The following is a 12,771-nucleotide window of genomic DNA, read 5'->3' as shown; positions in this document are numbered from 1 at the left end:
ATACTAGCCAGAGCAGTGATACTAGCCAGAGCAGTGATACTATCCAGAGCAGCGATACTATCCAGAGCAGTGAGACTATCCAGAGCAGTGAGACTATCCAGAGCAGTGAGACTATCCAGAGCAGTGATACTATCCAGAGCAGTGATAAAATCCAGAGCAGTGGTACTATCCAGAGTAGTGATACTATCCAGAGCAGTGATACTATACAGAGTAGTGATACTATCCAGAGCAGAGATACTATCCAGAGCAGTGATACTATCCAGAGCAGTGAAGCTATCCAGAGCAGTGATACTATCCAGAGCAGTGATACTAGCCAGAGCAGTGATTCTATCCAGAGCAGTGAGACTAGCCAGAGCAGTTATACTATCCAGAGTAGTGATACTATCCAGAGCAGTGATACTATCCAGAGCAGTGATACTATCCAGAGCAGTGACCAGAGCAGTGATACTATCCAGAGCAGTGATACTATCCAGAGCAGTGATACTATCCAGAACAGTGATACTATCCAGAGCAGTGATACTATCCAGAGCAGTGATACTAGCCAGAGCAGTGATACTAGCCAGAGCAGTGATACTATCCAGAGCAGTGATACTATCCAGAGCAGAGATACTATCCAGAGTAGCGATACTATCCAGAGCAGCGATACTATCCAGAGCAGCGAGACTATCCAGAGCAGTGAGACTATCCAGAGCAGTGAGACTATCCAGAGCAGTGAGACTATCCAGAGCAGTGAGACTATCCAGAGCAGTGATACTAGCCAGAGCAGTGATGCTATCCAGAGCAGTGATACTATCCAGAGCAGTGATACTATCCAGAGCAGCGATACTATCCAGAGCAGCGATACTATCCAGAGCAGCAGTACTATCCAGAGCAGTGATACTATCCAGAGCAGTTTGCAGGTTTCTTCATTAGTGCATGAAGAACACAAGATGCCATGTACTGTATATTTTAGCACATTGACTCATTAATGTGAGATAAACCCTTTGAAGCTGGGGACTCAGCATCGCGACTAATGCATTTCATTTTACCACCTGGGTACCCCCCCTCCCTTAACAAATCTAGTAAACAGCTCCAGAAAGCCCAGAACAAGCTGATTAGGGTGGTGTTGAATCTGAGCCAACATACTCATATTGGTAGGAGACAGTTTCAGGAGCTGAACTGGCTGCCGGTTGGGTCAAAGGTCATACGGACCAGGCTTAGTCTGGATCATCCGTTGGGCAGCTCCTTGGTATTAGTCTGGTTCATAGGATCATCCGTTGGGCAGCTCCTGGGTATTAGTCTGGTTCATAGGATCATCCGTTTGGCAACTCCTGGGTATTAGTCTGGTTCATAGGATCATCCGTTGGGCAGTTCCTAGGTATTAGTCTGGTTCATAGGATCATCTGTTGGGCAGCTCATTAGTCTGGTTCATAGGGCAACTCCTAGGTATTAGTCTGGTTCATAGGATCATCCGTTGGGCAGCTCCTGGGTATTAGTCTGGTTCATAGGATCATCCGTTGGGCAGCTCATTAGTCTGGTTCACAGGATCATCCACTGGGCAGCTCCTGGATAGGATAGCTACTACTCCCTGTTAGAGACTCACAACAACACTAGAGATAGGATAGCTACTACTCCATGTTAGAGACGAACAACACTAGAGATAGGATAGCTACTACTCCATGTTAGAGACTAACAACAACACTAGAGATAGGATAGCTACTACTCCATGTTAACAACAACACTAGAGATAGGATAACTACTACTCCATGTTAACAACAACACTAGAGATATGATAGCTATCTACCCATACCTCCACCTTCCTCCATGCTCAGTCTCAATACAGGGATTCTGTTACAGAGTCTACCCATACCTCCACCTTCCTCCATGCTCCGTCTCAATACAGGGATTCTGTTCCAGAGTCTACCCATACCTCCACCTTCCTCCATGCTCCGTCTCAATACAGGGATTCTGTTACAGAGTCTACCCATACCTCCACCTTCCTCCATGCTCAGTCTCAATACAGGGATTCTGTTACAGAGTCTACCCATACCTCCACCTTCCTCCATGCTCAGTCTCAATACAGGGATTCTGTTACAGAGTCTACTCATACCTCCACCTTCCTCCATGCTCAGTCTCAATACAGGGATTCTGTTACAGAGTCTACTCATACCTCCACCTTCCTCCATGCTCAGTCTCAGTACCCCTTGTACTGTTTCAGAAATATCCTTCTGAAACTAATTCTGAAGTCACTACCTCAATCCGACTCTAGCTACACAAATCAATGACAACAAGGAGGAGGAGGAGGAGGAGGAGAACGGAGGGCTGTACAGGCTCTGGTATCAGTCTCTCAGCAGGAGAGGAGGAGGAGGAGGAGGAGGAGGAAGGAGGGCTGTACAGGCTCTGATATCAGTCTCTCAGCAAGAGAGGAGGAGGAGGAGGAGGAGGAGGAGAACGGAGGGCTGTACAGGCTCTGATATCAGTCTCTCAGCAGGAGAGGAGGAGGAGGAGGAGGGGGAGGAAGAGGAGGAGGAGGAGGAGGGGAGGGGGAGGAAGAGGAGGAGGAGAACGGAGGGCTGTACAGGCTCTGATATCAGTCTCTCAGCAGGAGAGGAGGAGGAGGAGGAGGAGTAGGCGGAAGGAGGGCTGTACAGGCTCTGATATCAGTCTCTCAGCAGGAGAGGAGGAGGAGGAGGAGGAGGAGGAGGAAGGAGGGCTGTACAGGCTCTGATATCAGTCTCTCAGCAGGAGAGGAGGAGGAGGAGGAGGAGGGCTGTACAGGCTCTGATATCAGTCTCTCAGCAGGAGAGGAGGAGGAGGAGGAGGAGGAGGAGGAGGAGGAGGAGGAGGAGGAGAACGGAGGGCTGTACAGGCTCTGGTACCAGACAGTCTCTCAGCAGGAGGAGGAGGAGGAGGGGGAGGAAAAGGAGGAGAACGGAGGGCTGTACAGGCTCTGATATCAGTCTCTCAGCAGGAGAGGAGGAGGAGGAGGAGGAGGAAGAACATTGTCTGTACTAAACTGCTAAAGCAGTGCAGGAACGATACAGGCCAGAATAGTAATTTGGCACCTGAAGCCCTACAAAATGTTTTACTTCGCTCTCGCTCTCTCGCTCTTCTCTCTGTTTCACACTACTTAAACTACTTGCCAAGTCCTCTTCACAAAACCTGAGGGCAGTACCCTAGCATGTGAGGAGGACTGCTTGAAAGGGTAAGAGAGTGGCAGATTTTCAGAGCTAAACTACCAGAGAGGTCTTCACTTCAAGTCACAGCATGGTAGTATGGCCAGGGACTGGGGCAGTACATCACAACATGGCAGTATGGCCAGGGGCAGTACATCACAGCATGGCAGTATGGCAAGGGGCTGGGGCAGTACATCACAGCATGGTAGTATGGCCAGGGACTGGGGCAGCACATCACAGCATGGCAGTATGGCCAGGGACTGGGGCAGCACATCACAGCATGGCAGTATGGCATGGGACTGGGGCAGCACATCACAGCATGGCAGTATGGCCAGGGACTGGGGCAGCACATCACAGCATGGCAGTATGGCCAGGGACTGGGGCAGCACATCACAGCATGGCAGTATGGCCAGGGACTGGGACAGCACATCACAGCATGGCAGTATGGCCAGGGGCAGTACATCACAGCATGGCAGTATGGCAAGGGGCTGGGGCAGTACATCACAGCATGGTAGTATGGCCAGGGACTGGGGCAGCACATCACAGTATGGCCATGGACTGGGGCAGCACATCACAGCATGGCAGTATGGCCAGGGACTGGGGCAGCACATCACAGCATGGCAGTATGGCCAGGGACTGGGACAGCACATCACAGCATGGCAGTATGGCCAGGGACTGGGACAGCACATCACAGCATGGCAGTATGGCCAGGGACTGGGGCAGCACATCACAGCATGGCAGTATGGCCAGGGACTGGGGCAGCACATCACAGCATGGCAGTATGGCCAGGGGCAGCACATCACAGCATGGCAGTATGGCCAGGGGAAGTACAGTACAGCATGGCAGTATGGCCAGGGGCAGTACATCACAGCATGGCAGTATGGCCAGGGGCTGGGGCAGCACATCACAGCATAGCAGTATGGCCAGGGACTGGGGCAGCACATCACAGCATGGCAGTATGGCCAGGGGAAGTACATCACAGCATGGTAGTATGGCCAGGGGCAGTACAGTACAGCATGGCAGTATGGCCAGGGGCAGTACATCACAGCATGGTAGTATGGCCAGGGGCAGCACATCACAGCATGGCAGTATGGCCAGGGGCAGCACATCACAGCATGGCAGTATGGCCAGGGGCAGCACATCACAGCATGGCAGTATGGCCAGGGGCAACACATCACAGCATGGCAGTATGGCCAGGGAAAGTACATCACAGCATGGCAGCCCCAACCCCAGCCACAGGCAACGGCCATAGAGGAGATTGATGAGTCCCTCTCTGGAACTTTAATGACCGTTAGGCAGCAGGCGAATGCAACCCGTTTATTACTGTTGCCACCAGGTGTAATGATGTGACTGATCTGACTAGGTGACCTTGACTGGCTGCGACAGACCTCCTCTCCTCTCCTCTCCTCCCCTCTCCTCTTCTCCTCCTCTTCTCCTCCTCTCCTCCTCCTCTCCTCTCCTATCCTCTCCTATCCTCTCCTATCCTCTCCTCTCCTATCCTCTCCTCTCCTCTCATCTCCCCCGTGCCTAGACCTGCTGCTTAAAGGCAGACAATCCAACAACTCGTTCTATCAGTTGTCTGTAATGCGACCTGGGTTCCATGCATTTCCCCAGAAGCTGAACATTCTGAAGCCGATGCCATGTTGGAAAAGACTCACGTTTGTCATCACCCGTTCTAAGAAAACTGTGAAATGTTTTAACGAGAGGACGTTATACCATATTTTACCATTTAAACCCCTCGAGGTCAATCCAGGGTCTCACATCACAAACCTTTACCATATTTTATCATGTAAACCCCTCAAGGTCAATCCAAGGTCTCACATCACAAACCTTTACCATATTTTATCATCTAAACCCCTCGAGGTCAATCCAAGGTCTCACATCACAAACCTTTACCATATTTTATCATGTAAACCCCTCAAGGTCAATCAAAGGTCTCACATCACAAACCTTTACCATATTTTCTCATCTAAACCCCTCGAGGTCAATCCAGGCTCTCACATCACAAACCTTTACCATATTTTACCATTTAAACCCCTCGAGGTCAATCCAAGGTCTCACATCACACAGCCTGTAAAGGAGCGAGGACGTAATCAAGCTGACTGACCGGATGCCAGATAGGAAGGTGACCTTGACTCTTACATCACCGCAGTCATGAAAGACTATGTGTCAAGTCAGTAGGACGAGTGACATCAGCACAGTCTCTTGTGTTCTGAAGGCACTTTGCAATGAATCATACAGCCTTGATCCAGGTGTTGAATCACACAGCCTTGATCCAGGTGTTGAATCATACAGCCTTGCTCCAGGTGTTGAATCATACAGCCTTGGCCCAGGTGTTTAATCATACAGCCTTGATCCAGGTGTTGAATCAATCAGCCTTGACCCATGTGTTGAATCAGACAGCCTTGACCCAGGTGTTGAATCAGACAGCCTTGACCCAGGTGTTAAATCATACAGCCTTAACCCAGGTGTCCATTCATGAAGCCTTAGTCTAGAGGCTAAACCATACAGCCTTGACCCAGGTGTTGAATCATATAGCCTTGACCCAGGTGTTGAATCATACAGCCTTGACCCAGGTGTTGAATCACACAGCCTTGATCCAAGTGTTGAATCATACAGCCTTGACCCAGGTGTTGAATCACACAGCCTTGACCCAGGCGTTGAATCATACAGCCTTGACCCAGGTGTTGAATCACACAGCCTTGACCCAAGTGTTGAATCACACAGCCTTGATCCAGGTGTTATCATGTAAACCCCTCAAGGTCAATCAAAGGTCTCACATCACAAACCTTTACCATATTTTCTCATCTAAACCCCTCGAGGTCAATCCAGGCTCTCACATCACAAACCTTTACCATATTTGACCATTTAAACCCCTCGAGGTCAATCCAAGGTCTCACACCGAGTTTCAAAACTCGGTCTTCCAGAAAGTGGAGTGACACTTATGCAGTTTTATTACGCGATACATTTTTTTTTTAAAGCCGCGTTGGAACGGATTACCTAGACATACTGACCTGCTCAAATAGACATGTCTCTGCATTTCCAGCACACTCATTATCTCAGCCAATCATGGCAAGTGGGAAGGTTTGCTCACTTTTTCTGTGGCTAAACCAACTAGGCTCATAATTTAACAATTTAGCAATTTAATTCATATTTACAGATGACATACACGTTTGTTATTAAGGCAACATGAAAGTTCACATGTTCGAGAAGGCATTTCTGCCCCCCCCCAAAAAAAGTTTTCGTTCAAACGGCTCTCCTGTGAAGTAGTGACCTGCGACATTTCCTGAAACAAGACACATATTTCCCTCAGATTACAGACTCACAAAGAATTCGAAAAAACAAATCCAATTTTGATCAACTCCCCATGTCTATTGGGTGAAATACCACTGTGTGCCATTACAGCAGCAAGATTTGTGACCTGTTGCCACAAGAAAAGGGCACCCAGTGAAGAACAAACACCATCTCTCCACAGCAGAATGAGAGGGAGAGAGAGAGAATCTGCAGCCCATCTGTGTGTGTGTGTGCCATTATTTGTGAGAGCAGCCTTACGGTGACGTACCGGTCCAATGAATACCCGAAGGCAGACATCAAACACTTGACATTTAAAACCCTCAGACTTTAAATCTTCCCAGGTGAGATCTGTTTTTTTTTCTTCTACGGTTTAATTGAAAGGCTTTTTTACCCCCCATGCAGATGATCTTTAAATCACATTAAAACTAGACTTTGTGATTCAAGATTGTAATGATTCAACATCATACATTTTGTCTGTTGGATAACGTGTTTTCCCCTCCGAGCCGTGGAACAACTGAACCAAATGGTACTCTATTGCCTTTATAGTGCAAGATAAAAAAATATATATTTTTTTACTTTTGCACCTTTTTCTCCCCAATTAGTAGTTAAAGTCTTGTCCCATATCTGCAATTCCCCTACGGACCCGGGAGAGATGAAGGTCGAGAGCCATGCGTCCTCCGAAAAAATGACCCTGCCAAGCCACACTACATCTCAATGTATCGGAGGAAACCCTGTACAACTGGCGACCGAAGTCAGCGCACATGCGCCCGGCCCACCACAAGGAGTCGCTAGAGCGCGATCGGACAAGGACATCCCGGCTGGCCAAACCCTCCCCTAACCTGGGCCAATTGTGCGCCGGCTCATGGGTCTCCAGGTCACGGCCAGCTGTGACACAGCCTGGGATCGAACCCGTATCTTTAGTGACGCCTCAAGCGATGCAGTGCCTTAGACCGCTGCACCACTCAGGAGGCCCCTATAGTGCACTACTTTTGACCAGGGCCCATAGGGCTAGTGTACTCTATAGGGAGTAGGGTGCCATTTGGGAAGCAACCTCTGGCTTTGAACAGGTTCTCCAGTCTAAGCTGCTTCCTCTACTACCTCCTTATTGTCTTCAATGACACCTGGACCAAGGCTGTATGATTCAACACCTGAATCAAGGCTGTGTGATTCAACACCTGGGTCAAAGCTGTATGATTCAACACCTGGACCAAGGCTGTATGATTCAACACCTGGGTCAAGGCTGTATGATTCAACACCTGGGTCAAGTCTGTATGATTCAACACCTGGGTCAAGGCTGTATGATTCAACACCTGGGTCAAGGCTGTGTGATTCAACACCTGGGTCAAGGCTGTGTGATTCAACACCTGGGTCAAGGCTGTATGATTCAACACCTGGATCAAGGCTGTATGATTCAACACCTGGGTCAAGGCTGTATGATTTGATTCAACACCTGGGTCAAGGCTGTATGATTTGATTCAACACCTGGGTCAAGGCTGTGTGATTCAACACCTGGGTCAAGGCTGTGTGATTCGACACCTGGATCAAGGCTGTGTGATTCAACACCTGGGTCAAGGCTGTGTAATTCAACACCTGGTTCAAGGCTGTGTGATTCGACACCTGTATCAAGGCTGTGTGATTCAACACCTGGGTCAAGGCTGTATGATTCAACACCTGGGTCAAGGCTGTGTGATTCAACACCTGGATCAAGGCTGTGTGATTCGACACCTGGATCAAGGCTGTGTGATTCAACACCTGGGTCAAGGCTGTATGATTCAACACCTGGGTCAAGGTTGTATGATTTAACACCTGGATCAAGGCTGTATCAAGGCTGTATGATTCAACACCTGGACCAAGGCTGTATGATTCAACACCTAAATCAAGGCCGTTTGATTCGACAAGGCTGTATGATTTTAGAGTTAGAGTTAGAGCTTTGGGCCGGTAACCGAAAGGTTGCTAGATTGAATCCCCGAGCTGACAAGGTAAAAATCTGTCGTTCTGCCCCTGAACAAGGCAGTTAACCCCACTGTTCCCCGGTAGGCCGTCATTGAAAATAAAAAGTTGTTGTTAACTGACTTGCCTAGTTAAATAAAAAAATATCATGATAAGCTGTAGACCACACTATCTACCTAGAGAGTTTTCATCTGTATTTTCCGTAGCTGTCTACATACCACCACAGACTGAGGCTGGCAATAAGACCGCACTGAATGAGCTGTATTCCGCCATAAGCAAATGCTTATCCAGAGACGACGCTCCTAGTGGCCGGGGACTTTAATGCAGGGAAACTTAAATAGTTACCAATTTGGTAAATAGTTTTTTATGTGCTCTAGGGCAACGGTGTCTAGATGGAATTTGTACTTGTGGTCCTGGCAACTGGACCTTTTTTGGAATGCCATTAATTTTGTCTGACTGAGATTTAATATCAAGGCCCAGGTCTGTCAGGGCCCAGGTCTGACAGAATCTGTGCAAAAGATCTAGGTGCTGCTGTAGGCCCTCCTTGGTTGGGGACAGAAGCACCGGATCATCAGCAAAAAGTAGACATTTGACTTCGGATTCTAGTAGGGTGAGGCCGGGTGCTGCAGACTGTTGCTATATATGTTGAAGAGCGTGGGGCTTAAGCTGCATCCCTGTCTCACCCCACGGCCCTGTGGAAAGAAAAGTGTGTGTTTTTAGCCAATTTTAGCCACACACTTGTTGTTTGTGTACATGGATTTTATAATGTCGTATGTTTTTACCCTCAACACCACTTTCCATCAATTTGTATAGCAGACCCTCATGTCAAATTGAGTCAATAGCTTTTTTTGAAATAAACAAAGCATGAGAAGACTTTGCCTTTGTTTTGGTTTGTTTGCTTGTCAATTAGGGTGCGCAGGGTGAATACGTGGTCTGTTGTACGGTAAATTGGTAAAAAGCCAATTAACCATTTGATGCTGACCCTTCGTTAGAGTCCTAATTGTATTTTCATATGTTTACTAGCATCATGATGCAGTTTACGCTGGCCTAGTGAAAGGAAAAAGAAGAGTGCTACATCAGAAATGAGTGCCGTTTTTCCCACACAGTGTTTTTTATCCTCCTGCAACACTTCAAAGCCGTGCATCCCCCTCCCTCCAGTGAGAAAGCTTTCCGAGCTGTCCTCCCCTCCCCCCTCTCTCCCTCCAGGGTCTGCTCTAAAGCTCATCAAACGAAGGGTCATGGTTTGAGGGGGTTCAGCCTCTACTCTGTCCACAGCTGGGAGCTGCTGTGTGCTGATGGCTGATGGCTCAGGGCTGGGATGCTGGGATGCTGTGCTGGGCAGACCAGGTGCCAGGGGAGTGCGGTAGGGCTCAACGCTCAGGGGCTCAGAGCTCAGCTGGAGAGGAGTCACTCAAGGAGAGCTAGGGGAGAGGGAGTTTGAGGAGAGGAGGATTGGATGAAAAGGGAGTTTGAGGAGAGGAGGATTAGAGGAAAGGGAGTTTGAGGGGAGGTAATTGAAGGAAACGGTTATTGGGCTAAAATTTTCATGTAATAGACTCTCTCCGAATAAAAATCAAATGTTTAATGTGATTCCATCGCATTTCCAACTCTACCGATAGTTATGTCACAAACTGTTGGATTAAATAGTACCTTCTCTGTTCTTGGCATGTAAAGCATTAAATAGACAATGTACCTTCTCTGTTCTTGGCATGTAAAGCATTAAATAGACAATGTACCTTCTCTGTTCTGGGCATGTAAAGCATTAAATAGACAACGTACCTTCTCTGTTCTTGGCATTTAAAGCATTAAATAGACGACGTACCTTCTCTGTTCTGGGCATGTGCTCTCTAGCCAACAGCGCACAGATACAGTGCTGGTTGGCTCTGCAGCTAGGCTAGTCTACATGATGAGATTATTATGGATGAGAGCAAGAATATTTTTATTTGTCAAATGGCAGTTAAGCATCGATCGTCATTGTCATCAGAATAAGACCCTCGATATGTATTGGAAAGGAACGTCAAGTTCATCTCCGTACACTTTCACCACCCTGTGAAGTTCATCATAACTTATTTCATCTGCAGCCTAAAAAAAATGGTTTCCTGAGTCGGAGTGGGAGGATCACACATCATGTCATCGCGTTATAAAAAGATCCTGCCATGTGAAACGAACAAATTAAATGTGGTTATATAAGGCCATGTTTAGCTCTAGAATGCAGGAAATGGCCATTACAGGTGTTCAGAAACACACTGATCCACTACTATTGATACCACAGGTCAAGACTATTGATACAACAAGTCAAGACTATTGATACCACAGGTCAAGACTATTGATACCACAGGTCAAGACTATTGATACCACAAGTCAAGACTATTGATACCACAGGTCAAGACTATTGATACAACAAGTCAAGACTATTGATACAACAAGTCAAAACTATTGATACAACAAGTCAAGACTATTGATACAACAAGTCAAAACTATTGAGCTAATGGCATTGATACAACAAGTCAATAATATTGATACAACAAGTCAATACTATTGAGCTAATGACATTGATTCAACAAGTCAAGACTATTGATACCACAAGACAGGACTATTGAGCTGATGGCACTGAAATCAAATCACATTGAATGTAAAAAAATAAATCTGAAGCATTTCAGAGGAAACTAAATGATGTATTTTAGTGGCTGTTGGATCCTTCTGTATTTCTAGGAATTTAGAGTTTGAATCGTTAAGATCCTTCATTAGGAAAACCAAAACATCAGTTAATTAAAAAACAGTTGAGTTGATGACATTTCCAATGATACATCAACAAAGTCAACAACAAAAACAGACACATTTGAATGTAAATAACATCGTAAATAAATCTGACCTTGGTCATCAATGTTTAGGTTTTTGATAATCCACTGCACAATGTCAGAACCTGCAAGACAAAACATACAACACTCAACATTCTGCTTCTGCAAGACAAAACAAACAACACTCAACATTCTGCAAGACAAAACATAAAACACTCAACATTCTGCAAGACAAAACATACAACATTCAACATTCTGCAAGACAAAACATACAACATTCAACATTCTGCAAGACAAAACATACAACATTCTGCAAGACAAAACATACAACATTCAACATTCTGCTTCTGTAAGACAAAACACTCAACATTCAACATTCTGCAAGACAAAACATTCAACATTCAACATTCTGCAAGACAAAACATACAACACTCAACATTCTGCTTCTGCAAGACAAAACATAAAACACTCAACATTCTGCTTCTGCAGACCCCCCCGCAGCAAAACATACACCACACCTCGCAAGCACTCCCTCCTCGCAAGACAAAACATACAACACTCAACATTCTGCAAGACAAAACATACAACATTCTGCAAGACAAAACATACAACATTCAACATTCTGCTTCTGTAAGACAAAACACTCAACATTCAACATTCTGCAAGACAAAACATTCAACATTCAACATTCTGCAAGACAAAACATACAACACTCAACATTCTGCTTCTGCAAGACAAAACATAAAACACTCAACATTCAACATTCTGCAAGACAAAACATACAACATTCAACATTCTGCAAGACAAAACATACAACACTCAACATTCAACAAGACAAAACATACAACACTAAACATTCTGCTTCTGCAAGACAAAACATAAAACACTCAACATTCAACATTCTGCAAGACAAAACATAAAACACTCAACATTCAACATTCTGCTTCCGCAAGACAAAACACTCAACATTCTGCTTCTGCAAGACAAAACATAAAACACTCAACATTCTGCAAGACAAAACATAAAACACTCAACATTCTGCAAGACAAAACATACAACACTCAACATTCTGCAAGACAAAACAAACAACATTCAACACTCAACATTCTGCAAGACAAAACATACAACACTCAACATTCTGCAAGACAAAACATACAACACTCAACATTCAGCAAGACAAAACATAAAACACTCAACATTCAACATTCTCCTTCTGCAAGACAAAACATTCAACATTCTGCTTCTGCAAGACAAAACATTCAACACTCAACATTCAACAAGACAAAACAAACAACACTCAACATTCAGCTTCTGCGAGACAAAACATACAACATTCAACATTCTGCAAGACAAAACATAAAATACTCAACATTCTGCAAGACAAAACATAAAACACTCAACATTCAACACTCTGCAAGACAAAACATAAAACACTCAACAGTCAACATTCTGCAAGACAAAACATAAAACACTCAACATTCTGCAAGACAAAACAAACAACACTCAACATTCTGCAAGACAAAACATACAACACTCAACATTCTGCAAGACAAAACATACAACATTCAACATTC

At 45.8% G+C, this 12,771-nt stretch overlaps 1 protein-coding gene across 1 annotated transcript in view; it reads right to left on the bottom strand.

Annotated features, from left to right (window-relative positions):
* The window catches only part of LOC123733092 (regulator of G-protein signaling 7-like), a 198,986-nt gene that overhangs the window by 94,043 nt on the left and 92,172 nt on the right, over window positions 1-12,771 (bottom strand). The window contains exon 3 of the mRNA XM_082964551.1: window positions 11,272-11,322. Coding sequence (XP_082820677.1) covers window positions 11,272-11,322 — 51 coding nt within the window. The remainder of the gene's footprint in view (window positions 1-11,271; window positions 11,323-12,771) is intronic.

This window comes from Salmo salar, chromosome 18 (genome assembly GCF_965601325.2).
Source record: "Salmo salar chromosome 18, fSalSal1, whole genome shotgun sequence".
NCBI classification, from domain to species: domain Eukaryota; kingdom Metazoa; phylum Chordata; class Actinopteri; order Salmoniformes; family Salmonidae; genus Salmo; species Salmo salar.
Note: the sequence above shows the minus strand (reverse complement) of the source record. Positions and strands in the feature narration are given on the sequence as shown.